This window comes from Tubulanus polymorphus, chromosome 4, assembly GCF_964204645.1.
Source record: "Tubulanus polymorphus chromosome 4, tnTubPoly1.2, whole genome shotgun sequence".
Taxonomy (NCBI): domain Eukaryota; kingdom Metazoa; phylum Nemertea; class Palaeonemertea; order Tubulaniformes; family Tubulanidae; genus Tubulanus; species Tubulanus polymorphus.
In genome coordinates, this window is record NC_134028.1 from 12,224,855 (window position 1) to 12,251,428 (window position 26,574).

The 26,574-nt window shown below is 41.3% G+C and overlaps 1 protein-coding gene across 5 annotated transcripts in view; it reads right to left on the reverse strand.

Annotated features, from left to right (window-relative positions):
• LOC141903821 (katanin-interacting protein-like) overlaps nucleotides 1-26,574 on the reverse strand; it is a 382,582-nt gene that overhangs the window by 269,477 nt on the left and 86,531 nt on the right. For 4 of the 5 annotated variants that reach the window (XM_074792155.1, XM_074792154.1, XM_074792152.1 and 1 more), the window contains 3 exons: nucleotides 23,935-24,000; nucleotides 21,699-21,855; nucleotides 4,980-5,125 (listed from right to left, as the gene is read on the reverse strand). In XM_074792155.1, the coding sequence (XP_074648256.1) occupies nucleotides 4,980-5,125; nucleotides 21,699-21,855; nucleotides 23,935-24,000 (369 nt within the window). Of the gene's footprint in view, nucleotides 1-4,979; nucleotides 5,126-21,698; nucleotides 21,856-23,934; nucleotides 24,001-26,574 lie in introns of those variants that run through there. The other variant, XM_074792157.1, reaches the window with a different exon arrangement.

Genomic DNA, 26,574 nt, shown 5'->3' on the forward strand with positions numbered 1-26,574 from the left:
TGCATCGAAAGTGGGTTATTTTGTGAGTGGTCCAGTTCCAGACATGGAAGCTCATAATAGTAACAATTATACCTCATCATTTATAAGTTCTCTTGCAGAAAACGATGATGACTTATCAAATTTACAAGACTTCTTGACATTGGAGTCAATCGGTGTACAACATCCAGATGAACTCGGTGACTCTAAGACAACAACTGTTGACAGCTATTGTGAGAATTCTCTGACTTATGACGAGGATGGACAGAAATACATAGCCCGCCTTCCATGGAAACTTCAACATCAACAACTACCTAGTAATTATTTTTTATGTCTGAAACGCACCCAGTCAACCATTAACAGATTAGCTAAGACAGGACATCTTGCTGTGTATGCCGCTATCATTGAAGAGCAACGACAGAGAGGTTTCATTGAGGAAGTACATAATGCTTCGTCTCACAATGTTCCTTGTCACTACATTCCACATCTTGCAGTTCATCGCAATTCAGCTACTACTCCGCTGAGGATCGCCTACGATTGTTCTTCTAAGACATCGGCAGATTCAGTTTCCTTAAACGATTGCTTAGATTCAGTTTCCTTAAACGATGGCCCTCATTTACAAAACAACATCCTTGATATTCTTCTCAGATTTCGTCGTTTCAAGTTTGTAGCTGTGTCCGACATAGAGAAGACCTTCCTAATGATAGAATTGCACGAAGATGACCGTGATTTTACCAGATTTCTCTGGCTAAAAGATCCTTCAAATCCTGATATTGAACTGATTACAATGCAATTTAAAGTTGTTTTGTTTGGCGCTACAAGTTCACCATTCATTCTGAATGCCACTATTTCAAAGCATTTACTGCTTAATCCAGGGTTTGTTTCTGACGCGATTCTACCCAATGTCTATGTTGACAATTTCATTTCTACGTTCGTTGATGAATCGGTGGTTGTTCAGTTTTATAAGCAAACCAGAGAGATGTTTTTAATGCCAGAGCCTGGTCTAGTAATTCACAGATGTTACTCGACTTAGCAAAATCGGATGGGGTTCTTGATGCAACTACTCCGACTTCTATTCTCCGGTTGAAGTGGAACTCATTCAAAGATAGTCTTGGTTTTGAAACATAAAAGTTTGATCGACACGTTGAAGTAACAAAACGTCAAATTCTAAGTGATGTATCCAAACTCTACGATCCCCTGGGATTAGTATCTCCTGTAACCGTGTCACGTTTACACGTGTATTATGTTTACATGTAATATGTTTGTATATGTTTGTCGGAATGAACCTATCACTGCTCTAATATTTATTATAATCAGTCACGTGGTATAACCTTATATATTGCTGCAAGTTCTTGAATAAACGTCGTTGTTAAATCGGATTTCAGTTTGTTCGGTTATTCGTTTAAAAGTCGTCGTACAGTCACGACATTTTGGTCCCTTGAGTCAGGGAAGATTATTCTACGATTTTTGTTCGAAAATCACTATGTCATACGATACGAAAAAGAAATTGAAAACTCTACGATCCCCTGGGATTAGTATCTCCTGTAACCGTTAAGGGGAAAATCCTTGTGCAAAAGCTATGGGCAACAGACTGTGATTGGGACGTATGAGTTTCATCTTCCATCAAGGCTGAATGGGAAGATATTGTTTTAGATTTGGAGCGACTGACGGATTTGAACTTTGATAGGCGGGTAATTCCCGATCCAGGTTCTGATCAAGAGTTTCATGTATTCTGTGATGCTAGTAAAGTAGCTTATGGCTGTTGCGTACATCAAGTCCGGAGGTCAAATCAATTTAGTCATCTCTAAGTGCAGGGTTACTCCTCTCAAAAAACTAACAATTCCTCGACTTGAGTTATTAGGCGTTTGTATCGCGCAGTACGCCTTCTCCTTCATGTGGTTAATAGTCTGAAATTATATATCAATTGCTATATCTGGACAGATAGCCAGATTGTTTTGAGTTGGATCACAGGTGGAAAGCCGCTTCATCAGTTTGAGTCCAACTGTGTAAAGGAGATTTGAAAGTTAAGTGGCATTTTTGTGCTTCTGAGGATAAGCCAGCAGATGTCTTATCACGGGTTTGTTCAATTGACATCTAGGTAAACCATGTTAACTGGTTTCATGGTCCACCATGGGACTACGAAACATAGACGTTAATGTTATTGCCGCTGGAAATACTGCGGTGTTCTCAGTCGATTCCACGTGTACTGGGGGTTTTTTCAGGCCGAGATTTCTATGACGATAGAAAAGGTTATTGACATGAACAGATTTTCATCTTTACTGAGTTTGTTGTTTACGACTGCCTTCGTACAACGATTTATCAGATTGTTAAGAGGTCAAGATGTCATGACTGACTTTTGTACATCATCTGAATTGTCAATAGCTTTTCTCACGTGGATTAAATCCACTCAAACTTGTGAATTCTCAAAAGAGATAGAACTGTTGACATCTGATAGAAGAAATGAACGGATTAATAAGTTGTGTTTGTACATAGATTCCGACAAAATTCTGAGGTCGTCAGGTCGCATTCATAATATAGAAATACTAAGTTTTTGTATTATTCAATGCCCCCTGGTGGCCATATACAAAAACCAATGACCTTGAAACTCACCAAAATCATAGAAAACGTTATGAGCTACAAATTTCCAATACATTGTGGTAACACAATATGCTTAGGTATCAATATAATGTGGAAAAACTTTTTCCCACCTACGAATGAGTACTGATGACGCCAAGATGGCTGCCTATTGCGCCATAATTGGCTGATCAAAAATACATGTCTCAGGTATAAAACATCCCATTCCAAAGAATACCCATCACAAATTGCTATTGGAAATGGCAAACCAGTAGGAAGCTACAGGACTCAGAATTTGGGCCAAAATTGACATTTTTGGGCACTAAAAAGGTCATGGGACGGCCATCTTGAGTCCGATCGACCCAATTTTTCTTATGTTGATGGGCCCTTGGGAGGTACAAATAAACACAAACAATCAAGGTAATTGATAAAAGTTTCTTCAAAAATTCCCTTGAAAACTTCGAAAATGTGTAAAAAGTGCTGATATTGGCTAACAACAATGGCTGCCAGTCGGCCATCTTGCATCTGATAGGGCCAGTTTTAGGCCTGAAGATGTGTCTAGGGTATATATCAAGACATTACCTTGAAGCGTCTTCAAAACTTCCCAAAATAACTGGATGCCGTCTACGGACGGACAAACGGATGGACGCTACGACGGACGACGGACGAAAAGTAAACGCAATAGCTCGCTGGGACTAAAGTCCCAAGTGGGCTAAAAAGCCTTAGACATCCCCCTTGATTAGATCCAGAAGTTTTCATGAAAATCTGTCTATTGATACGATCTCTCACACACAACTGCATGACGATTCATCATGAATATGCATGGTAGTGGGTTGTCCCCACTGATTCAAATAAAAACTCTCCACGTTCATGGTGTGACGATTTCTATACACTGTGTACGAAGTTTGTTAGACAATTTATTTTCAGGCGAGGCCCGCTTTTCATATACATGCACAGATCAATACATCACATAGCAGCGAGTCTATAACGAGCAAGTGTTTGAAGCATGAATATACGTAAAAGGGCATGTGTTCTTCCAAAACGAAATGTAGTTCCAACAACAAATAAATAACTAAATTGATAAATAAGCAACGGATTCCAATGAAATTCATTAGGGATAGAGCTTTTATTACTGCATTGAATGTTTTATAAGTTCCAAAGAGAAACTAAGCCTTGTTTTGAAGTTGTTTTGTACCAAAGGAAGAAAGTTTCATATGCGATAACAAAATGGACTTCGCTAAAGTCCATAAAAAGATTCATTACACTGTCAGGGCTTGTCAAGTTAGGATATCTATTAGGCCGGCCATGGAAAACCCCATGATCTAGTTACCATCGGCGACCTAAGAAAAAATTTGGGCAAACGCTCCCGCCCGGCCAAGCCATTTTTATTCATCCCCTAACCCCATGCACCTAAGCAGGAATCCTGAAGCAGAGATTAAGAACAATGAATCTGAAAAAAATGGAAATATTTTACTCATTTTATGGTAACCATAGGCCCATACGCGGCTGAGAGCAGATCATCTCCCAGGTGAAATATATTAAGTTGAAATTTGAATATGATATTTATCAATTATTAATAATTATTAGAAGGGCACACAATTGCGGTTGAAAATTAATCACATGCAACTAAAAATTACGCTGAATACTTTGATATCGATGCATATACTGTTAATCATTAACCTAGGTAAATGACAGTTTGTAGCTAGAAATCGACAGAAAACACCACAGTTGTCAGGTTGTTTAATTTACTATTCGTAAGAATTTTGCGTGTTTAAGACATTGACGGAATAAATCAAAGTAAAAATTCCATCAACATTGGACTCAGCATTGCCATACTTAACTGGATTCTTACACTACTTTAGCCAATTCTATCATATTCAGCAAAAAACATGAACTTCACTTACCCAAGACGTCAAAATGGTGTGTATCGCTTGTGCAATATCTTGTTCAGCTAAACTGGTTGTTTGGGGAATACCCCAGCTGCTGAGGATATTCCCTGGTATTCCCTCAACTACCAATCAGAGCGCAACAAGAGGGTTTCTGCGAAGGAGCAGAAACCCTTATAATCAGGAATGATAACAGGCCATCATTAAAATGGCAGATAATTTTAAATATCCTAATCTTATAAATAACGAACGCCACAGGCGTGAGGTCACTGGCGGCAATAGCTGCCAGCTACAAGCGCCGAAGGCGCGAATTAATGACAAAGGGGTTTGGGGGGCTCGCCTCCATTTTTCACACCGTCTCGGATCGTTTTTCAGCAGTTTTCACATTGAAATTTCACTCAGAAAATCAAACACCATTGTCCATATTTTGCCGTCAACACACTGCTTGTTCCGAGACAAGTCAAGACGCTCATCAGATGAAAATCCACCGAACGGCGGAAAATCATTATCCCTGATTATATAGCTTATTTCTTCAAAACCTACTTTCAAATTGGATCTGGTCATTCTCCTAACATTATCATTTTCTGTTTCAACAGCATGAAGGACAGCTTTTGAATGTTCATTACTATCAGTGTGGAATTGGCTCATTCTGTTAGCCTTGGCAGAATAAAAATGTTTCCCAGACAAATCTGAAAAAGATTATTGAAACAGGGGTATGCTTTATGATTACCATCATAATATACTCATTGTTCAAAAATATAATTATGAATGAAATAATGAAAAATCATTTCATGACCTATGCTTGTAGACATCGTGATTGATACCAGGAAGCTACTGAAAATATCAAGGGCGTCAAATCACCACTACCTGAAAGCATTGACTGTCAGCTAATTAACAGAGCTGCCATTAAGAACCATATACAAAATTATAGATTTCATAGTATTTTCAATAATTCCGTAGTATTCGTACAAATTTGCCTTGAGCAGGGTTTCTACATAAATTTAGGCTAATAGGGAAAAATGGCCAGAATATAAAGCCACAGGGCCACCTGCCACCATCAAAACAATTTGGAAGTGGTTTTGATAATCGACTTGATCCTAAAATAGTAGTTTTATGGAAGATTTTGAAAAATAGTAGTTTCATTAGCTTTACCTTATGTGTTCAGACATAATTGGCATGAAGGAAAATAACCCAGAAACTAGGGATCAAGGGACACCATGCCCACATGGGGTGTGGTTTCAAATGCTCAACAAGCTAAGATAAGATAAGGTAAGATAACTTTATTCTAGTTAGTTACCTAATAGTGGTGGTAAGCTTTTTATAATCGGATGGGCTTATACCAACGTTAGGGATGACAAGGGCCAAAACACAGTAGAAAAAAGTAACACTTCAAATATATACTTTCTATTCACTTCAGTCCACAATTAATAGCTTAATTCACAACTAACACAGGTACCTTTCGAAATAATCCAATTTTATGAATGTTTTGAGTGATTAATCAACATTGTTTTGAGAAATTAATTAATTTCTCCGCAAATTCCGCCATTGGCCGCCATTTCTCTGTATTGCATACATGTGGCATGATATACAAGGTGACCTACAAAGATTTATATAAAACTTCCAAGACGAAACAACAATTTTTTGTTTTTGATGGTTTTCCGATATATATTTCAAATTTTCGTGTTTTCCATGATAAATAATGAAATAATAAATTCTGGTTGAAGGAAAATGTGAATTAGTGTCGGTTTTCAAATTTGTCGTTTCGTTTTGTTAGTTTGTGTTGTTGTCCTGGCCTCAGTCCAAAGGTGCCAGCACCCACCACAAGTTTTCAAAATGGCCGCCCTCGAATCGACGGAAATTTACTCTCACTTTACGGCCGATTTGCACATGGATTAAGATCGTCAGGTGAGGTGTTATAGGTATCAAACAAACTATGAATCTGTTGTGCGTTGATTACAACAAAAATTAGAAAGGATATCTCAAAAGACCAGAAAATGCCAGGCAAATTACTCGTCAGTCAAATTGGCTGACGAAGATTTCATTGAAAAATGACGTTCCCATTCCTGACTGTGGTTTGTGAAAATATCCGATCGTGAAACTAAACCACAGACAGGTTACTAGACTAACTTTATTCATCCTGACAATGTCATTTGTATAAGGATATAGAAAAACATTTATATCAACACACTATTTAAAAAACAAAATATTTACAGAACATTTCAACATCAATAATATTCATTAATTCGGTTGCGCCACTGCGCGGGATTTACGCGAAGCAGCAAACGCAAACATGGCCACTCTCTCAATTTTCAATGATAGAAATCGTGTGTGCATTTCAATTATTTTGGCTGTTAGGGGTTTAAGGCACAATATAAGTTGATGTGATATGGCGATGTTAATTAATGATAATTCTGCAGTGAAGCTAGTCACGAACGGTGCCAATTGAGTGTACAGCTGCCAAAAACACTGAAATGTGTGTAATTGCGTAACTATTTGCAGTGAATTGCAGACGAAACATGAAGCCTTAACGGCCATTTAAAAAAAAATTATACCAATTGCAATTGTAAAATAAAAAGATAGAACCTAAGTTAAGATTCTGGCCATTTCTAAATGAAAACTTTGCTTGATTCGTGCTTCAAGGCGATCGATTTAGGTATCGGGCAGATTTTCTATAAAAGCGTGTTCGTCACGTAAATCGAGTTTTGGTGTACGGTTCCGTGTCATGACAGGTTTTGGCTTTATCATCTCCTTGATAGCAATTTTCGTGGCTGACATAAATAACGCGCAGTGAGAATCAGAAAACAAACGGTCAAAATCATCCACTTGAAAGTTATTGAATAATTTACACGAGACCCTAGTAACAATGGCGTAATCAACGACTGACTTGTCTTTGCAAGTTAGCTTTCCAGATGGGTCACTTCCACGCCCGTTAAGAATCAATAAATCACAAGCGTGACACATTTCGATAAGGCGATTACCGTAATTATTTATGACAGTATCTTTGGAATTTCGGGGTTGAATTAAATCTCGATTTAGTGATGGCGCTATTACATAATCACTATGCTCAAGTGTGTCTTGTAAATTTGATGTTCTAGCGTTGAAATCGCCCAGTAAGCAGACATCCTTATTCGAGCAACCAAAATCGATAATATCTGCCTCAATATCACAGAAGAGTTCAATTCTGGAATAACGTGATTGTTCGGGAGGCATGTACACCGAACCAACTACTATGTCCTTCACGTTATTGATCACTGATTTCGGTACATTTATCCAGACACAGATTGAGCTGCTAGTATCAATAATTTCACATTTACCACATAGATCCTGTCGTAAAAAGTTTGCAGTCCCGCCAGATCTTCTATTCGCGAGTTCATGTGTATTTTTGAAAAATATTTCATAACCGGGAACAAAACATTTGAAGTTGTCAGCGTTGTCACACGGTTTCTTGTACAGCAACGATATCAAATCTCCTGTTAAACTCGAGGAACTCGGGACGGCGATTCTGTAGTTTGTTTTGTAACCCACAGACATTGATACTAGCGATTTTAATTTCACTGCAATATGTTGAGTTTGACAGGGAATTTTGAGTTTCCAAATTGGTGGTGGGACTACGAATATTTTTAGTTAGTTGTAGAGGTGACCATACCGTGCCATATGGCCGGGGCGGTGACATCTGTTACAACAGACGGGGTTGCGATGTCTACACTTGACTGTTCTGTGATTTCGGTTGCCACATTTCTTGCAGTAACCGGTGGTTTCACGATAAAGGTTAATATCCTGCTCCTGGGACGCATGATTTACTGTACTTGTTTTGTGGGTATAAGATCAGCGTCCAATTCGTTTTCATCCACCTGCCAGTCGTATGCTCCAATATGTATTAGCACAGTATCATAATCCGTGATCTTGTTATTGCGATTTTCCTCCCGGACATCTACAACGAACTTATTTTCAAATCCCGGGCGGATAGATGATATCTGGGCATCATCAGTCACAATTTGGGCCAGGAGCTCTAGTTTTGCTGCACCGATCGATAGGATATCGAGATCAGTGTCTGTATGATGCTTTGTGGTGTATCATGTGTCTTCACATGTTATGAGCAGAACACATTTGTCTTTGTCAGCTATAGAAGTGGTTCCTTGGTCAGCACGTATGTCCACAGGGTTCTTCATAACCTTTATCTTATCTTCCATAACGCGAATTACTTTTTCAGCCGAGACGAGTCATTCTTTAAAAATCACATTTTCATTCCTTAGCTCTGTTGAACCTTTCAATAACTCCTCGAAGCTATTTCAATATTCAACGCCCCCTGGTGACCATATACAAAAACCAATCATCATTAAACTCAACACACTCATGTCAGCAGCAATAATTTGTTATTGTGATAACAAAATATTCCTCGCTACCAATTTGATATGGAGACACTAAGTTATTCAACTATTCAACGCCCACTGGTGACCAAAACCCAAAGTCACCACAATCATAGATGATGTCATGAGCTACAACTTTGCAATCAATTGTGGGAACAAAATATGCATAGGTACAAATGTACAGGGATGAAAACAGAGGCATTTAAAAAACCCGGAAAAATTTGAAAAAGAAGTATTGGAGGCTAACTACTGCTGGCTTGGCACAAGACGCAAGCACCAAAGGTGTGAAGCCCGTAAAGGGGGGTTTGGATCCTCCCCAAGAAAATTTTGAAATTTCAAGGAGTTTTTGGCGCACCGAGGCCCATTTTCCAATGGCAAAATAACACTGCTGCCACGCGGTTGATCATTCGTTGTGTATGCCTTCTGAGTACATGAAAAGGATGGCTCCGATGATATCCAAATAACGAGAACAGGTTCATGCTTAAATGAACCTTTCGATGAATAGTTGAATTCCAAGAGGAGCCCCTATCTATAATCTTCCAATCTATCACTCAAGCCAAGCGTATTGTGCCTGAATTAAAACAATGACTACTTTTATTGAGCACAGAAGGCTATGCTGTGTTGGATCAATTGAAGCAGGGAGGCCCTTGTGAAAGAAAAAAAAACAAACTCATAAAATTGATAAAAGACTTAAAGCATAAGATGTCTTAAAGCATAAGATTAATCACATTTTCATATTTTTGTCCTTAGACCTTTAAAATTTTTTTTTTTCTACCCCTGAAATTCAGAAAAGGAGTGTCATTAAGGTGTCCTAATTAAAGCAATATTTCGCAAGACGTTTCAGCCCTCCAGCCTTTATTCAAGAGCAAACATTTGAATTACCATTTCTATACTCCTGCCCTTACTAGCTTAGTGTTGAGAAAATGATCATGAAAACTATGCTTATATCATATTGGCCACAAGCAATCGATTTGTAGTTTCTTATTTTCCTTCTCCTTTGAAAACTTGTCTTTTCCAACTAAGTCTCCAATCCACGGATCACTACACATCGCATAACTCCTCGCATAACTTTAGTCCATAATTCGTTGTTTTGATTCTGCATCACTATCTCTTAGAGATTGGTCAATGATCTTGAAAACTATGCTTATATCATATAGGCCACAAGTAATTGATTTGTTGTGTCTTATTTTCCTCCTCCTTCTTTGAAAACTTGTCTTTTCCATCTTGTCTCAATAAAACTAAGTCTCAAATCCACAGATCACTATACGTCGCATAACACCTTGCTTCACTATAGTCCATCATTCGCTGTTTTGATTCTGCAATGCTATCTCTTGGAGAATGGTCAACACACGAAACACTATTGATGAATTCGGGAACCTTAGAACGAATTCTGTGTCCTAATATCAACTTAGCCGGTGTTTCTCCAGTCACGCAATGAGGGGTTGACCAATGCATTGAAACAAGAAAATTACAATTTTTGGAACTAAAATTTGTATTTCCGAGTAGTACTTACCCTTTCCTATGGTTTTTGCCAATATTTTCTAAATTTGGATTTATCGCCAATGGTTTTTCTATACGACCCGGCCCTGCGGTATTGCATTTAGCCACCGGCGAAATCCGCCATCTTTTTTCGTCATAGCAGACCAAAAAAAAAAACAGCTATGCGGGGCAGGTGGGCGGGATTCCCACCATAGGAAAGGGTAAGTACTACTCGGAAATACAAATTTTAGTTCCAAAAATTGTAATATTTCCATCGAGTACTGTACCCTTTCCTATGGTTTTTGCTAGACTAGCCTAGCACAAGGATGGTGGGAAAGGTAGATAGAAAAACCACCGCTCAAACGCAAGGTAAGAGGGAAAAAGAGAGCACTTACCCAAGCACGGAATGGAGCACTGTAGCACAGGGAAGACCGGTTGGCCACAGTGAGTCCGTCCAGCTCAGGAGCCCCCCCCAGAATTTTGCGAAATTAATACTTGCAGATATGAGCCCAAACTATGTACAAGGATACACCCCCTGTGATCCTGATAATGCTACATAAATATTCTACACTAAAGGGTCCGATCGGAAAGAACGGACACCTTGAGCCATGACAACAGGACCAAGTGAAGCTAATGAGCCTAACTGGCCTGAAACATCCCGTAAATAAAATGACGTGAATGTCGACGGTGAATTCCAAAAGGCGGCCCGACAGACTTCCTCCAACGGAGCACCCGAAAAGGCTGCGCAGGAAGTAGCCATAGACCTCACTTGATGAGAAACGACTCCCTCCGAGGAAAGATTCTCCTTCAATAAAATGTCCTTGATCATTGAAGAGACCCATCGGGCTACTGTGTCCCGCGAAATATCACCCTTTAGGTGATCCAGCAGCGGAATAAATAACCGCTCCCGTGAACCCCTCCGTGAAGCAGAGCGATCTAAATAGAAACACAACGCCTGCACAGGACATAAAGTCCTGTCCGGGATGCCCGGTTCCACTCGATGTTTTAGGGCTTCAATTCGCCATTGACGCCCAACCGAGCCTGGTCGTTGGTTCTTTGCCAAAAATTCCAAAGCAGGCCGCAGCGAAACAAATTCATTCGCTGGCCCAAAGACAATGTGACCTTGTCGGACTGAAAGCGCATGAATCTCAGAGCGACGGGCCGAGCAAGCCAAGAACAGCAAAAATACAGTCTTTTTTGACAAATTTGCAAAAGACGCTGCCGAAAGAGGTTCAATTGGAGCCTCCATTAACTTCTTCAAAATTACAGACAGATCCCATGGTGGAACTGTCTTTGTTACCCGAGGCCGGGAAATAGAAAACCCAGCAACCAGCTGGGATATCCGATGATCCCCTGCTACATTTGGCCATCCAGAAGCACGCAATGTATGAGAAATCGCGGAGCGGTAACCTTTAATAGTTATGACCTGTAAACCTTTTGCTACAAATAGGTGCAGTAAAAAATCTGCCAATTGAGCTACAGAGGGTGAGCATGGATCAATTTCCCCTGCAGCACACCAATCCGCAAAATGACTCCATTTGGCATCGTAAATGGTACTTGTTGATGGCCGCTTAGATCCTGCGATAAAGGAGGCAGCCTGTTCTGAAAAGCCTGAAGCTGACAAGGATCGCTGGACAATGGCCAGGCGAGCAGATTTAACCACTGGCTGTTTGGATGATGCCGAAAGATCCCCTGAGACAGAAGCGATGGGAAATTCGGAAGAATCCTGGGGTTGTCGCACAGTAGGTTGAGAAGTGGTAGGAACCATTTCTGAGCCGGCCAACATGGTGCTACCAGAACTATGTTGCAATTGACTGATCTCTCTATTTGATCCAGTAGGCGCGGCAGGACTGGTGTGGGCGGGAACGCATACGCATGCATCCCCGACCAGTCCAGAGAGAAGGCATCGACCCCCCACGCTTCCGCGTCTGGAAACGGGGACACAAACAGAGGACACCTCCGATTGAACCGAGTGGCAAACAGATCCAGCAGCGGATTGCCAAAAATGCCCCGAACCCGATCGGCTACTTCTTGGTGGAGAACCCATTCTGTCGCAATAGCCTGACCTCGACGAGACAGAGCATCGGCCATCACGTTCCTTTTCCCTGCTAAATGTGCCACAGTCAGGGACACGCCCTTTGTCTGGCACCAAAGAAGAATTTTGGCCGACAGACCTGTGAGGGTTTCTGAGTGAGTGCCCCCTTGGTTCTGAAGGTAAGCCCTCACTGTTGAATTGTCTGTGGCTAACCAAACGTGGTGGCCCTCCACTCTCCTGTGAAAGAACTTCAGGGCCTTCCACACGGCCAGCATTTCTAGGAAATTTATGTGGTTGGTGGCCTCGTAGCGAGACCATTTCCCGGCTTTGACTCGGTTCTCCAGATGTGCCCCCCAACCTTGGTGACTGGCATCTGTGAATACACGAACTGGAGCCTTTAACGGGGCTAGTGACACCCCGAGCCGAAGATTCGTAGTGGCCGCCCACCACTGAAGATCCGGACTTAGATCGGTTGGAGGTACGGGAATCAAGGCCTCCCAGTTGCCCTTCGACTGAGACCAGAAGACCTTCCAATATTGTTGCAAGCGCCTGCTTCTGAGGCGGCCTAAGGGCACCACCAGACCCATGGAGCTGATGGAGCCTAGAAGCCGTGACCAGTAACGAGCTGTTCTCGGGGTTGTGGACACTCCCGCTACAGCTTCTTGAAGTTTGGCCACTCGAACCATAGACGGAAAGACTTTGCCGATTCGGAGATCGAAGTCCATGCCGAGATAAGTGAACTGTTGGGCTGGCGTCAACTGAGATTTTTCCCTGTTTACGCGGAACCCTAGCTGATGGACTAAGTCCAAGACTGAGGTCATTGCCTCCCGACATTCCTGAGCCGAATTCGCGACTATTAACCAGTCGTCGAGGTAAACGAACAGTCGAACACCCCTTGACTGAAGTACCTTCTGAACTGACTTGACCAACTTGGTGAAAACCCACGGGGCCGTACTGAGGCCAAATGGAAGAGACCTGAATTGGAACTGGCGGCCTTTCCACTTTATCCTGAGAAATCGCCGAGATTTTGGGTGAATTGGAACCTGAAAGTAAGCATCCTTCAGGTCCAATGAAGCCGCCCATTGACCCGGACGGAGCCCTTGAATCACGTCCTTGGGCTTGGTCATCCGGAACCTTGGAATGTCTAGGTGCCGATTGAGGGATGACAGATCTATCACTGTCCGTTGACCCCCTGTGGCCTTTGGTACCATGAATATTCGAGAAAACCAGCCGGGAGAAGTTTCGTTGCAAACTGGTTCTATCGCTCCCTTCTCTGCCAGTTCCTTGAGAGCCGGAGAGATTAAGGCCTCCTGACCTGGTTTTGGCCGCATGTCGGGAGGTGACCTCATCAGGCGCGGTCGCCTTAGGAAACGGAGACGGTAGCCCCGAGAGACGACCCGGGAGGGCCAACCGTCTCCAAAGAGGTCGGACCAGTGGGTTGCTGCCTGCTGCAGACAACCTCCCACTGGTCTCAAGAATTCATTTCGAGTTTTTCCGAAAGGAAGAGCCCCTTTTTGGAGCCTTCCCCTTGCCTCGATACGAACCGGAACTGTTACGACCGGACGAGGCTTGACACGATTGTTGAAGTTGCGCGCTAGTTCTCCAACCGGCATCCGAAGCCGCCTGAGAAAGCGCTGAAGTTTGAGATGGTCCTGTTTGCGTCCGTGCCGAACCTTGCGCCGCCGGCTTCGGACCAGAACGCTTTTTCAACGGAGTTCGGGGGTTGGACTTGGCCTGAACCTCCCGAATCTTCCTCAGCTCTGCGGAAACCGGAGCGCACCAACCGGAGAAGAGACGTGAAGACGGGGCTCTCAGCAAAGCATTGGACACCATATCCGGTAGACGAGTTTTGGCACTGGAGTCCATCACTGACTGACGGGAGGCTAACACCAGATTAGCCTGACCCCGAACCAACAACGGAATTACATGCGAAACAGACCGAGCCAAAGATTGGATAATCCGGTCCATTCGCTCCAGTTTTAGGGCAACTGACTCTGGGTCGGAGCCCGCATGAACGGCGGCGTGAGTCTCGCGAAGCTCACCCGTCAACACCTTAAGTGCCATATCTTGAAACGAACCAACCCTGGTAAGATTGTCCAGGATTGACGTCATGGCCACCAAACCGGACTTAGGCAAACGAATACCCGACTGTGCTGTAACAGTATCCGGGCTGATCAAAGTATAATCAGCATCCAGGCAGTTATGACTGTGATCCACAGCACCTGGAGTTGCGTAATACGCCGAGCGAAATGCGCCTATAGGTGGATCGGTTGAACTAAAATATTTCCCAGATTTCATACCCCGTTCTGGAGGGGGAAATGAAAAAGTTCCAGGCCGACATTCACCCCATAATTGCGTATCCAATCGAGCCCATTCTCTTGAAACCGCTGACGATTCCCGTAAAACGTTAAGATCGGAGTCCGGAGGGCGATAAGCTTCCATTGACTCACCGACCAGAGGAGCTGCTGTGGGCTTAGCGCGAGTTGCCCCGTGCTTGACAAAGAACTCACTTATCATCGCTCTAAATGGCATGTCCCCCGCTGGTTCGGATAAAACTGAACGGGACGGAGATACATTGCGAGCCAGGGAAGCCCCCATCGTCTGGGGCAACCCACAATTGCTTGCGACAGGAACGACCCCAGAAGGAATTGCCGCCTCTGGGACCGGATCCTCATTGAAATCAGACCCTACCGCAGCATCCAGGAATTCAGAGTCAGAATTCCGAAAAACTGAGTGGGCTGGCGAACTTCTAACCGGACAATCAGGAATAGGCTTACCTGTTGTAGAAGTTGCAGCGACTTGTTGCGACGAAGATAACAAGTTTAAAATTTTCTCCTCAAATACATGGAAATCCTTCTGAGTCAGGTATTTTCCAGTATCCCGACGATCATGCCGACTTCGGTGACGGTCCCTCGAACGGGATCGCGACCTACTAGAAGAATCGCTTTCATCGCTAACCGACGTCGACGAACGATGAGAAGACCGACGGCGAAACTTCCGACAATAACGATCGTAGTCCCTCTCGCGATCAAACCTTGATCTGCGAGGAGATCTTGCTCGTTTATTACGCTCACGGCGTCTAAATCTAGTGGGAGAGCGAGCTCTATCCCCGGAGCGACGATCAGAATCAGACGATGAACGTACCGGATGTTTTGAACCGGACGACGTCTGGACCGGACCGGTGGCCGAACCGGACCGAACCGGACCGATGCCCGACCCGGACCGGACCGGTACCGACCGAACCGGTGCGGGCCGTTCGCGACTACCGCGGCGCGCGCTCGGTTCCGAACATGTAGTCTGAACCGGCCAAACCGGCCGAACCGGTGAACGACCAGAGACTGGTGAATGACCGGAGACCGGTGCCGGTGAACGACCAGAGACCGGTGAATGACCGGAGACCGGTGCCGGTGAACCAGCGTTCCTCCCCGGTGAACGGAGTTGGGAAGCCGATCGTACCTGAACGACCGGCGACCGCTCCGCTTTACGATAAGAAACAGGATTAGAAACGTCGGTTGGCACATCGGCCGAAACCGACGAATCCCTGCTAACTCGACGACGATCTCTTAGTTTAAGAGCCTTATCGGACCGAAGCCAAAGGTCCTCGGACCACACGACGCAAATATTGCAAGGATTGCTCCTTGCACATATTTGACCGGATTTGCGCCTGCACGACGCACATGAATCGTGGTTGTCCCAGGCGCCAAACAAATGCCCGCATCCCTCCCCGCCACGATGCTGACCCTTAGGAGGGGGTGGCATAATTATCCTGTTACAAATCAAAACAATTCAATTCAATTCAATCAAATTATATTTGAAATAAAATTCTTACGGAAAAAAAGAAATCAGGGATAACCCCCAAACTGAACGGACTCACCGTTACGAGAGTGAAAACTCCCTAATATCCTAATTCCCAGATTTTTACGGCGAAAAAATCCAACGCGTTCTACTGCGAGAACGGCAAGAAAAAAGATGGCGGATTTCGCCGGTGGCTAAATGCAATACCGCAGGGCCGGGTCGTATAGAAAAACCATTGGCGATAAATCCAAATTTAGAAAATATTGGCAAAAACCATAGGAAAGGGTACAGTACTCGATGGAAATATTAATTCTAATAAATTATTAGACGCCTGCTAAAAAAATGTAGAATTTTTCGGATAAGCTAATGTGGAATTGCAAATTTGAAATCGAAGTTTTAAGAAATTTGGGGACTGAGATTTGGCGATTGGTTGGTAAGTGATACAGGGCTTCGGACTCAGTGGTGGTTTAATGGTTTTATTGAAAATTGTCAATAATTGATTGCCTCCATGGTTGAGGAGAGCTCGTCTGATGTCTGCTTCATCATGAATCTTGGAGCGTATCGTGTGGCCTATAGCCAGCCGGGCCCCCAGGTTAGTGGCTGTCACTCGATATCCTCTTGAGTCTGGGTTGAAGTAGACAATGTCATTTAAAATAACTTGTTTATGTAATTCTGTATGAATAACGCACGTGTTTTGTATGTTGTATTTTCTTATTTTAGTAATTGTTACTTTATTGAATTTAGGAATTTTATATGTCATAAGGATCAATAAAGAATTGAATTGTCACCTAATACACATGCTATAAGAAAACGCGGAGCCGTATATGACAGCTATGCTATTATAAATTGCTAATCTCATGAAACCTGCATACCCCTAATATCGAACATATTTTCTAAAACATTTGAATATTTAAATTATGTTAACAGATTTTTATATTAACCGCTTGTAGCCGCCGATGAAATTCATGTCGGCGCTACACAGATCGTAGATAGCTTTGTCATTCCACCAGCATCCCCATGTCAGGGTCCTACTTTTATATTAAATTTCCAAATTGTGTATACATCCGCCATTTTGACTGAATAATCCGATTTACTTATCATTTCGATTTATGCCAACCGCTTCTGATATAATCATACATCCATTACTATTACAATACATCTTCTAATGTTATTCAATGCAATATAACATTTCGACGTTCAAATAGAGCTCATCATATAATCACAGGGAGACATTCTACATATTTGTAAATAATATCTTGTCAAATAGCTTGTATGTGTACAAATAGACCTGTGACGTTTTGCACATCGATTTACGGTTGTCGTAAAATGCCGCTGAATGGTTAACATTGTTTAGGTTTCGTAATGGTCACATTTTATAAGGCGTCATTCTATGTCTTTCCGCCAGTCTTTCCCCTCTGCGTGCGCAATTCTTATAGCATGATCTCGATGTACCTGCTGTACGTAGTCAACTATAGTGAAAATAGTTTTCACCAGACACGGCGCCACAGAATGTCTCTACAGCTTTATCAACACCGGGCCACCAAACATTCCCATGAATCCGTGCTTTGCACTTAACTATGCCTTGATGGCTTTCATGGGCTAATTCAACAGTTCTCATCCAAAGTTTTCCGGAATTACAATTCATGTTCCTCGTAGCACAATGTTCCCTGTTCCGAGTGGTAACTCTTTCCCACGAATTTAAAACTGTTTGCACTATCATTCCAGTGACCAGTTCTAATTATCCTTCGGAAGTCTGCAATCTCCTGATTGACTTTACTTAACATTTCAATTTCTGAGAGACAAATAGCAATGGGACAGGCGTATCGAATGTGTTTCAAAACAACTGCACTGTAACACGATAGCCGCGACAAAATATCTGCAATATGAGACGCACCGGATATATGTCTAACTGTGAACTTATATGGTAGCAATCGAAGAACCTAGCGTTCAATCCAGGCACACACTTTCGATTTCAATGCACACATATAGACAAGTGGTCTATGATCAGATTTCAAATTCAATCCCCTACAAATACATGTGGAACCTTTCGCAAGCCCACACTACTGCTAGCGCTTCCTGTTCAATCTGCCAATACCGACACTCCACGTCTGACAAGCAATGACGGCCATACATCACCACTCGAAACTAATCTCCCTGCTTTTACACTAGGGCTGCGCCTAATCCAACAGGACTCGCCCCTGCAATTACTTGTTTTTGCTTTTGGATCAAAATGTGCCAGGGTATGAAAATTTGTATTGTGTCAATCTAGTAAACTCAGCCTTGTGATCAGCGCCCCATCTGAATGCGACACAATGTTTAACTAGACGTCACAATGATTCAGTCAAGGTCGCTACATCCAGTATGAACTTTGTTCACTAGACCCAATAAACTTCGAGCACACGTGCAGATAAATGATTGTATAATGTCAGGCGTAGGATCAATTCCTCTTTTCGACAGAACATTTCCGAAGAATACAAATTTCGGCATGCAGAAAATGCATATATCCCAATTACATGTTAATCCCCTCTTAGGCAGTCGTCGTATCACTTGCAAAAGGATTTTGCCATGATTTTTATTCAATGTGGCATAGGATTCCAACGACTATCCGATACTTTGAATAACGAACTCGTAGTAGTCATCATCATTACTAATCATATGTCATATCTGCTTCAATTTACCTCTCGGTTGAAGTTTTTGCCCTTGGTCTTGCAGCATCTAAGGAAATGGCCCAGTTTACCACACTTCCTGCATTTCTTGTTTCACATTGGGCAATCTGCATAAGGGCAAAATGACCAACAGCACCACACCGGTAACACTCCTTTGTGGTCGACGTATACAACTGCTTTGATCTCCGTTTGGATCTCACCCCTTTATTGAGACTATTGGCCTGCTCAGGTTCGCTCAGGTTCATCTCTTGCAACTTATGATCAACCGTGTCTAAAGCACAACTAACGTCTCTGACTGAAGACAGCATTAGTCTTTCACCTTTGCTTAGCAGTTTGCTGCTTAGTGATACCGATTTACACCGATTAGTGATACCGATTTTCTGAAAGTACGATACACAAACAACCTGAGCATAAACGAATATATTAATAAGGAATAATCAAGGATCACATCCTCGTCGCCATAGAAGAAGATCCAAACTAGAAAACACCAACAACATGTGTTTATGATAATCGGCCATAATCATTTTCCCCAAAATGTGTCAACACTAACTTTGCTACATATTACACATCAATTACAAACACGTACAAAATATTGATTATTGGAACACTACAGAGCTGATACTGAAAAAGCATTTCTGCTGATACTGTTGCCGCTGAAAGACCGAGATTTCATTAGATTTTTATGGTTACTTGGTTATTGAACCCTCAAGATCAGAATAGTGTTTTTTATGTGTACAGATTTCGTGTGGTTTTATTGGGAGCGAAAAGCTCCCCATTCATTTTCAATGGTAATTTGAAATATCACTTAAAGCATTTCAAAAATAAAATAGCTGTTGACATAACTCCTCGTTTGTACATACATAATATCATTTCTGGGATAAGTGATCTGTGATGACGTGCTTAGTTTACTAGAGTATTATCATCTTCCGGTGTTGTCATATCACAGAATCACAGAATTGCAGAATTTTTCAAAAGCACGTGTTTCTTCATTTTCGCTATAAGTAGTAAGGCCTAAGCAGGTTTTTTGACTGGGATACCCCTTGTTGGACACCGGACGCATTTTTTCATTACTGGTTCCCGCTAGGCCTATGTGACAATTTATTAATATCCTCACTCAACCTACGCAGGCAATAAACGTTTCAACATTGATTGCTGACCCCACAGTGACTGGTGTATCGGGCCTGTACCCAAGGCAGTGCCTCGCGTGAGACCGCATCTCTGCGCTTCTTACCACTAATAAGCCTTTATTTAATCAGATTAATACCCCATTGTAAAATGGATATAAAAACGATAGTTTATTAGACTACACTGTTTCACTGGTCGAATTAAGACCAAACTGCGGTAGGTGTTCAAACAATCAAGTGAAATATCCCAAAATGATTGATTTCGGACAAAGTAAATAGACATTATGCATTCTGGCTTTGGATTTTTCATGAATCTAAATTGTGATTTATGCAAGTGTGGTGTATCTAGAACAGGAGCCCCTAGGGGCACTATGGCCAACCTGTCAGCTTTTTATAAAATGGCAAATGATGCATTCTGTGGGTTAAATTTGTCCAAATACACTCCCAGCTCATACTAGTCAATCCCAGGCTAATAATTTACACAATTCAATCGTGTTTTCATGAGCAGCACATATAGCGACTGGAGCTGGCAGGAACAAATACCACAGATAAATCTTTTCCCTTGGTCTTATTGATTTGAATGCGGAATAGAATGAATTTTCTGGAATTTGCTCAATAAATCAAAATTTAATTGGATTTGCTGTTTAACCTTGTTCAATGAAGTAAAATTGAATTGGATTTGATATTTGTTTGCAGAATAAAATTTGATTGAATTTGCAGTTTGAGCACATGACTAATTAGCATATCAAGGTCATCCATCCGATTTGAGGAAAAGCTATTTTTCCCGGACTTTGCACAATTGTCCATGATTGTCACTGATTGGCTTTTCAAAACAGATATTTTTGCGAAAAAGCTCATATAAATTTTAACGAGGCCCTCTTTCAAAATTCAGCTTCTTTGGGGTTGGAGAATGGATAATGTTCTTATGAATGATTTGTGTGAAATTAAGTTCAGTTGCACAGTCAAAGAGCCTTTACTCTGGAAACCATGTCATTTAAATTTGCTCCATTTGTATAGGCTCGCCTAAGGGCCGCCTAAAAATTAATTAAAGTACTCCACTTTTAATACTAAAGATTGTAAAAAGGTTTCTTTTTTTAACTCTATTGTTTGTGAAAAGAAAGCTGTTACATAGTTGCTTTTGCGTGTCGATTCCTTGGGTTGTTTCAATCAAAATAATTTTCAAGGAATTGGTACATGTTTGGTCGTAGCACATTTCACGTTTGCTGCCATTTGAAACTACGGCCCGGCCTAGAGCAGGGGTGCTCAATCCCTGAAGGTTCTCCTAAGTTCACAAAAAGTTAAGTAACTTTTAATAACTGATGTTTGACCTGGTGCCAATCGATCTTTTTTCCAACTAGATTCTGACTGCTGCCGCAGGTGGTAACTGGCAGCCGGTGAATGGTATCACAAAATGATGTCAGACAAATTGTGTGCAAATAGGGGGATTCGAAGCCAACTCAGACCCAGTTACTATTTATTGCGAAATTGAACAAATTCTGTGTTCTTCCGCGAATCCGTGATTCCACGATATGACAGCACCATCAGTCTTCACGGTCATTGTTATAAACAGCAGGCTCAATTTTGTCTGAGCAGCAATAACAGATGATATTGGGAGCAAAATATATGAAATCATTGCCACTTAACATCATTTTCTCGATTTGCCTGAGCTGCAATATAGGCCTACTTAGTTTTCAAATAGCTAGGGATCAATTATTAAGAAAAACATTAATGGTTATGTGAGTTAAGCCTGTTTTACACTTCTTATGCAAAATAATGTATTTCCGGACCTTACCTACCTTTAGGAGCAAATTCAAGAACAATCATGTCTTTTGATTTCCAAACATCATCACCAGTGAATGGGAGGCTACCCGATCCAATATCTTCATCAATAGAGGAACTACTGACATCATCACCACTTTCTTGTGGAACATTTTTCAACTGGTGCATGCAACTCTATCAATTGAAAAGCCAAGCTTAATGGCACATATTATACATATTACACAACTGACACGCGCAGGCCAATAACAACAGTATATTTTATGGAACATTCATCGATATTTAGATTTTCTGCCCTTCACACAAAATCTAATCGCCATTCTCATGATTATTAGAGTTCTTAGAGGTTACGCGCTTTTCACTGCATGCAGTACTGGCATTTCCCTTTGACCCACTCAAGCTATAGAGCATACAACATACTGATGGCTGGCTATATATGCAGCACATACTATAAGGCAAGTATTACATGGGACAGCACAGGCCAGGCTGGGATACTTAACTAACAAGTTTACAGATACAGGATGCTCTTATGGGCCAGTAAACCCAGAAAAAAATATGTGCGATGCCTATATCAGTCATCCCCTCCCAGTAGTTTAAAAAAATCTATATTGGGAATGACTTTAATTGCAGCTGTCATTTAATTTTCAATTCAGGTGGGTAGTTCATTCGACTGCAGATCTATTTCCCTATACTTTTGCCGAGATATCAATTTGATCATCACTGTATTTGACAATTTTTTGGCTGTGGTACACTCGACCATCACTCGACTACCTTAATGACTACCTGGCTACATTAAATCTCTGCCTAAACGAATACCTGTGTTATCCGATTATCCGTTCAATTGGATAAAGTGCAAATAACATTCCGGTTTGCTACATTGATTTTCATGCTTCTTTAAATTGGTAAACGCCCAATTCGTCGAATACCGGTATTCAATGTTTGTGTAATTCACAAACATTGAGTATCGTCTAAAACATGGCAGCGGCATAGCCACTAAAACATGGCTATTTGTGACACACGTGCGATAATTTTGTGTTTGCATACGGAATTTTACAAATAATTCTTCCGTCTAGGATTTGACTGTTTCGAATTTCAGTTATATGAAACCACTGTCCACTCGAAAGAAGATGAAAATTCCTTCCCAATGCATTCGTAAGAATATCATATTTTCATGCTGCCAGGACTCGACATCGAATGGACAGCGAATTGGTTGAAAGATTGTCAAGTGGATGAGCTGGGGGGGTTAATCCATTTCATTGACAGCTGCATAAGGAAAGAATGATGAATGCTCTCTGCTCTGCGACATTGAAAAATAAAGCAGTCGGTCGGTCGGTCGGTTAAAAATAAGATTTATTTCAATGAATCCCAGGAAAAGTTTCACTCGGTACATTTGAAGTCGGGTTGGTCCGGTCATTTTTTTGGGACCATTATTTTGGGATGCCCTGACGCTTTTTAACTGATTGCCAGCCAATAGTTATCTCCCATCACTTGCCTGCCAAAACCGTACTGGTATGGTTGACTTGTTGGCGAATTCATCGCACAACACCAGTTAGTATATTGACATTTACTACTAAAATAAACTATCATCAGTCATTCTATGCAGTGTGTTAGTGACGTCATCTATTCAAATGGAGGCTGAACATGCATGAATGGGCATATTTTCTGCAAAATAGCCCCTCCGCACTGGTGGTCGCTGCAGATTTTATCACTCTAAGAGGAAATGCCGCTTATATTACATGAAAAAGATAGACCAGATGAACAAAATAAAACAGATTTGATGATGATATCTCTTCTAGCTTTTGTTTTATTAATCCCTGAAAATCATGGAAATCCTGGCAAAGTGAAGCATTCCCTGAAACATAGGCCTGGCAGGCAAAAAAATATCTTGGCCGGCGAGATATGATTAAACTGTCACCGGCTTTGTAAGTAAGGAGATCGTAGGTAGCCTAAATTACCGTGCTATGTTTACTAAAATCACACAATTTTGGGACAGGAAATAAAAAATTTAAGAGAGAGATACCACCCTCGAGCTACCCCCACTCGCGGCCATAGGGCAGTGGCTGTAGGGCCTCTTGAGCTTCGCCACTTTGCGGCTCGCTTGTCCATGACCTTGAATCCGCAATTCTTTTTCCCAATTTCATTAATAACGGACATAAAAAATTTTCAGCGGGATGCCTGATACATAAATTGTCCGTACTATGCTTTTTCATGAGCTGATTAAATTCTTTAAGGAAAGGTCAATAATGATATACTTACAGGAACAAAATCGCTTGTCATTCTTTGATGTGTAGTATCGTTGGTAATTAGACTTGTACGAAGTGTCTGTAAGATTAAAGATAATGATACATCATGGGGAATATCAAACAATAGGTCCGAGGACCTTGAGACTTCATCTAGAACATTGAAAGATCAAGACAATGTGGAAGTATACAAGGGCCCCCAGGGTGGCCTGGCGGTCAATGTTGCTTAAGTTAGTGAAGTTGTCTTCCTTTTTAATGTATTCTAAGTACATCAAAAATATACATGTTACACAGATAAACCCCACAGTACTAGGTACTTCATCCAGAACCAAATGGAATTTTGAAATTTAAGATTTTATCATTTCAAACTAAGGGTCCAGGGACACCATGCCCACTTGGTTACAATGCTCAACAATCAAACAATTTCAATATTCAACGCCCTTGGTGGCCAAATACAAAAACCAATGACTTTGAAATTCACGACAATCATAGAACGTCTTATGTGCCACAAATTTGCAATTAATTGTGGTAACAAAATTTGCTTAGGTACCAATATAATGTGGAAATACTAAGTTATTCTATTACTGAGCGCCCCCTGGTGACCATATGCCAAAACCGATGACATCAAAACTCACAAAAACACTAGAACATGTCATGACCTACAACTACTGTGGCTACAAAATATGCATAGGTACAAATACAAATAGACAAATTATATATTATTCAAGATATCCCCTGCTGGCAAGAACAAAGAATTAGATGATTTCAATTCCATGTGAGGAGATGTATCTTATGACAGTGCTAATAATAATCAAATATCAAGACTATAAGTTAAAACTTATTGATCTTTTCCTCAAAAAACGTTTTTCCACCTACAAATGAGTACTGAGATGGCCAGCAATTGCATGAAAATTGGCTGATCATAAATACCTGTCTCATGTAATAAAGATCCCTTCCCATAGAATAGCCATTGAATATTTCAATGAAAAACGGCAAGCCAGTAGGAAGCTACAGGACATGGAATTCGGGCTAATTGACATTTTTGGAAGGAAAAAAGTCACAGGACGGCCATCTTGAGTTCGATCGCCCAAATATTTCTCATGCCAAGAGCCCCAGCCTGTCAGCTTTCCATAAAAAGGCAAATGATGCATTCTGTGGGTTAAATTTGCCAAAAAAAAAACGTCCCAGCTCAGAGTCAATACCCATAATTTACACAATACAATTATGTTTCATAAGTAGCACAGACAGCTGGAGCTGGCAGTAACAAATACCTCAGATAAATCTTTTCCCTTGGTCTTATCAATTTGAATGTGGAATAGAATTGAATTTTCTGAAACTTGCTCGATAAAAAAAATTGAATCAGATTTGATGTTTTATTTGCGCAATAAAGTAAAATTGAATTGGATTTTATATTGTTATATTTCATATTTTTCGCAGAAAAAAATTTGATTCAATTTGCAGTTTTAGCACATGGCTCATTAGCATATCAAGGTCATCCATCCGATTTCAGAAAAAGCTATTTCTCCCAGACTTTACATTATTGTCAATATTTTCTGTAGTGCAAATAAAAATATCCCTCCCAAAAACCAAGTCAACTTTAGATTCCACAGAAATCGATCTTGAAACACCTGCCGATCTCTGAGGCTAAGCCAATCACATAGAATTCTTTGCTTTCTGATTGGCTTTCTAATACAGATATTTTTGTGTTCAGATTTTCGCAACAAAGCTCATATAGATTTTAACGATACCCTTTTTCAAAATCTAGCTTCATAGGGGGTTGGAGAATGGATAATGCTCAAATGAATGATTTGTATGAATATATGCTCAGTTGCACAGTCAAAGAGCCTTTCTCTGGAAACAATGTCATTTAAATTCGCTCACCCTCTACCTACCTACCTACCAATGGCTGGTCCAAAAATTTGTAAATAGTGCTGATTTTGGTGAACAACAATGGCTGCCAATTGGCCATCTTGGTTCTGAATTGGCCAGTTTTTGGGCTGAAGATAACCACTGGGACTTAAGTCCAGAGTGGGCTAAAAATGTAGAGATCATTTTTGTGTTTTTTTTTCAGTTAATTTTGTAGTTGAGATATTCTATTCACAAAATTTACAGTACACAAAGTTCTTCACAGCTAGCTCCCATTTCATGATGGGCTACACGTACAACTGCCAATGCTTTTGGCTCCTTCTTAACTAACAGTCTGTAAACTTTTTGAGACCTGGTGAAAATTCTATCATGATTTAATGGTAGGATGCGTGCCTGTCGGACTAGTGGGGTGTTGGAATAGTGGGGTGTCGGACTAATGGGGTATTTTGGTAAAGTAAATCACATTCAAAATACATTTGTGAGTAAAAATAATTCTCCATCAAATCAAATATCTGTGCTGTGAACATTATATCGGGTTTTCCCTTTCACGCCCTAATTCATTGTACCAGGGAACAATAGTACTTGCACTGGAAATATAAAGTGTATGAAGTCTGTACAGTGACCGGCGCATCTACTAAAATATGTTTTGCTTTAAGATCCTACAGTTACAGTAACTAGTATTTGTTATTTTGGCGCTGTTTTATTGATTTGCGGCGGTCTATGTTACATGAAGAGGACTGCTGGTTTCTTTTTTAGGTGACGGGTATTAAACAAAGGCTTTACCCAAAAA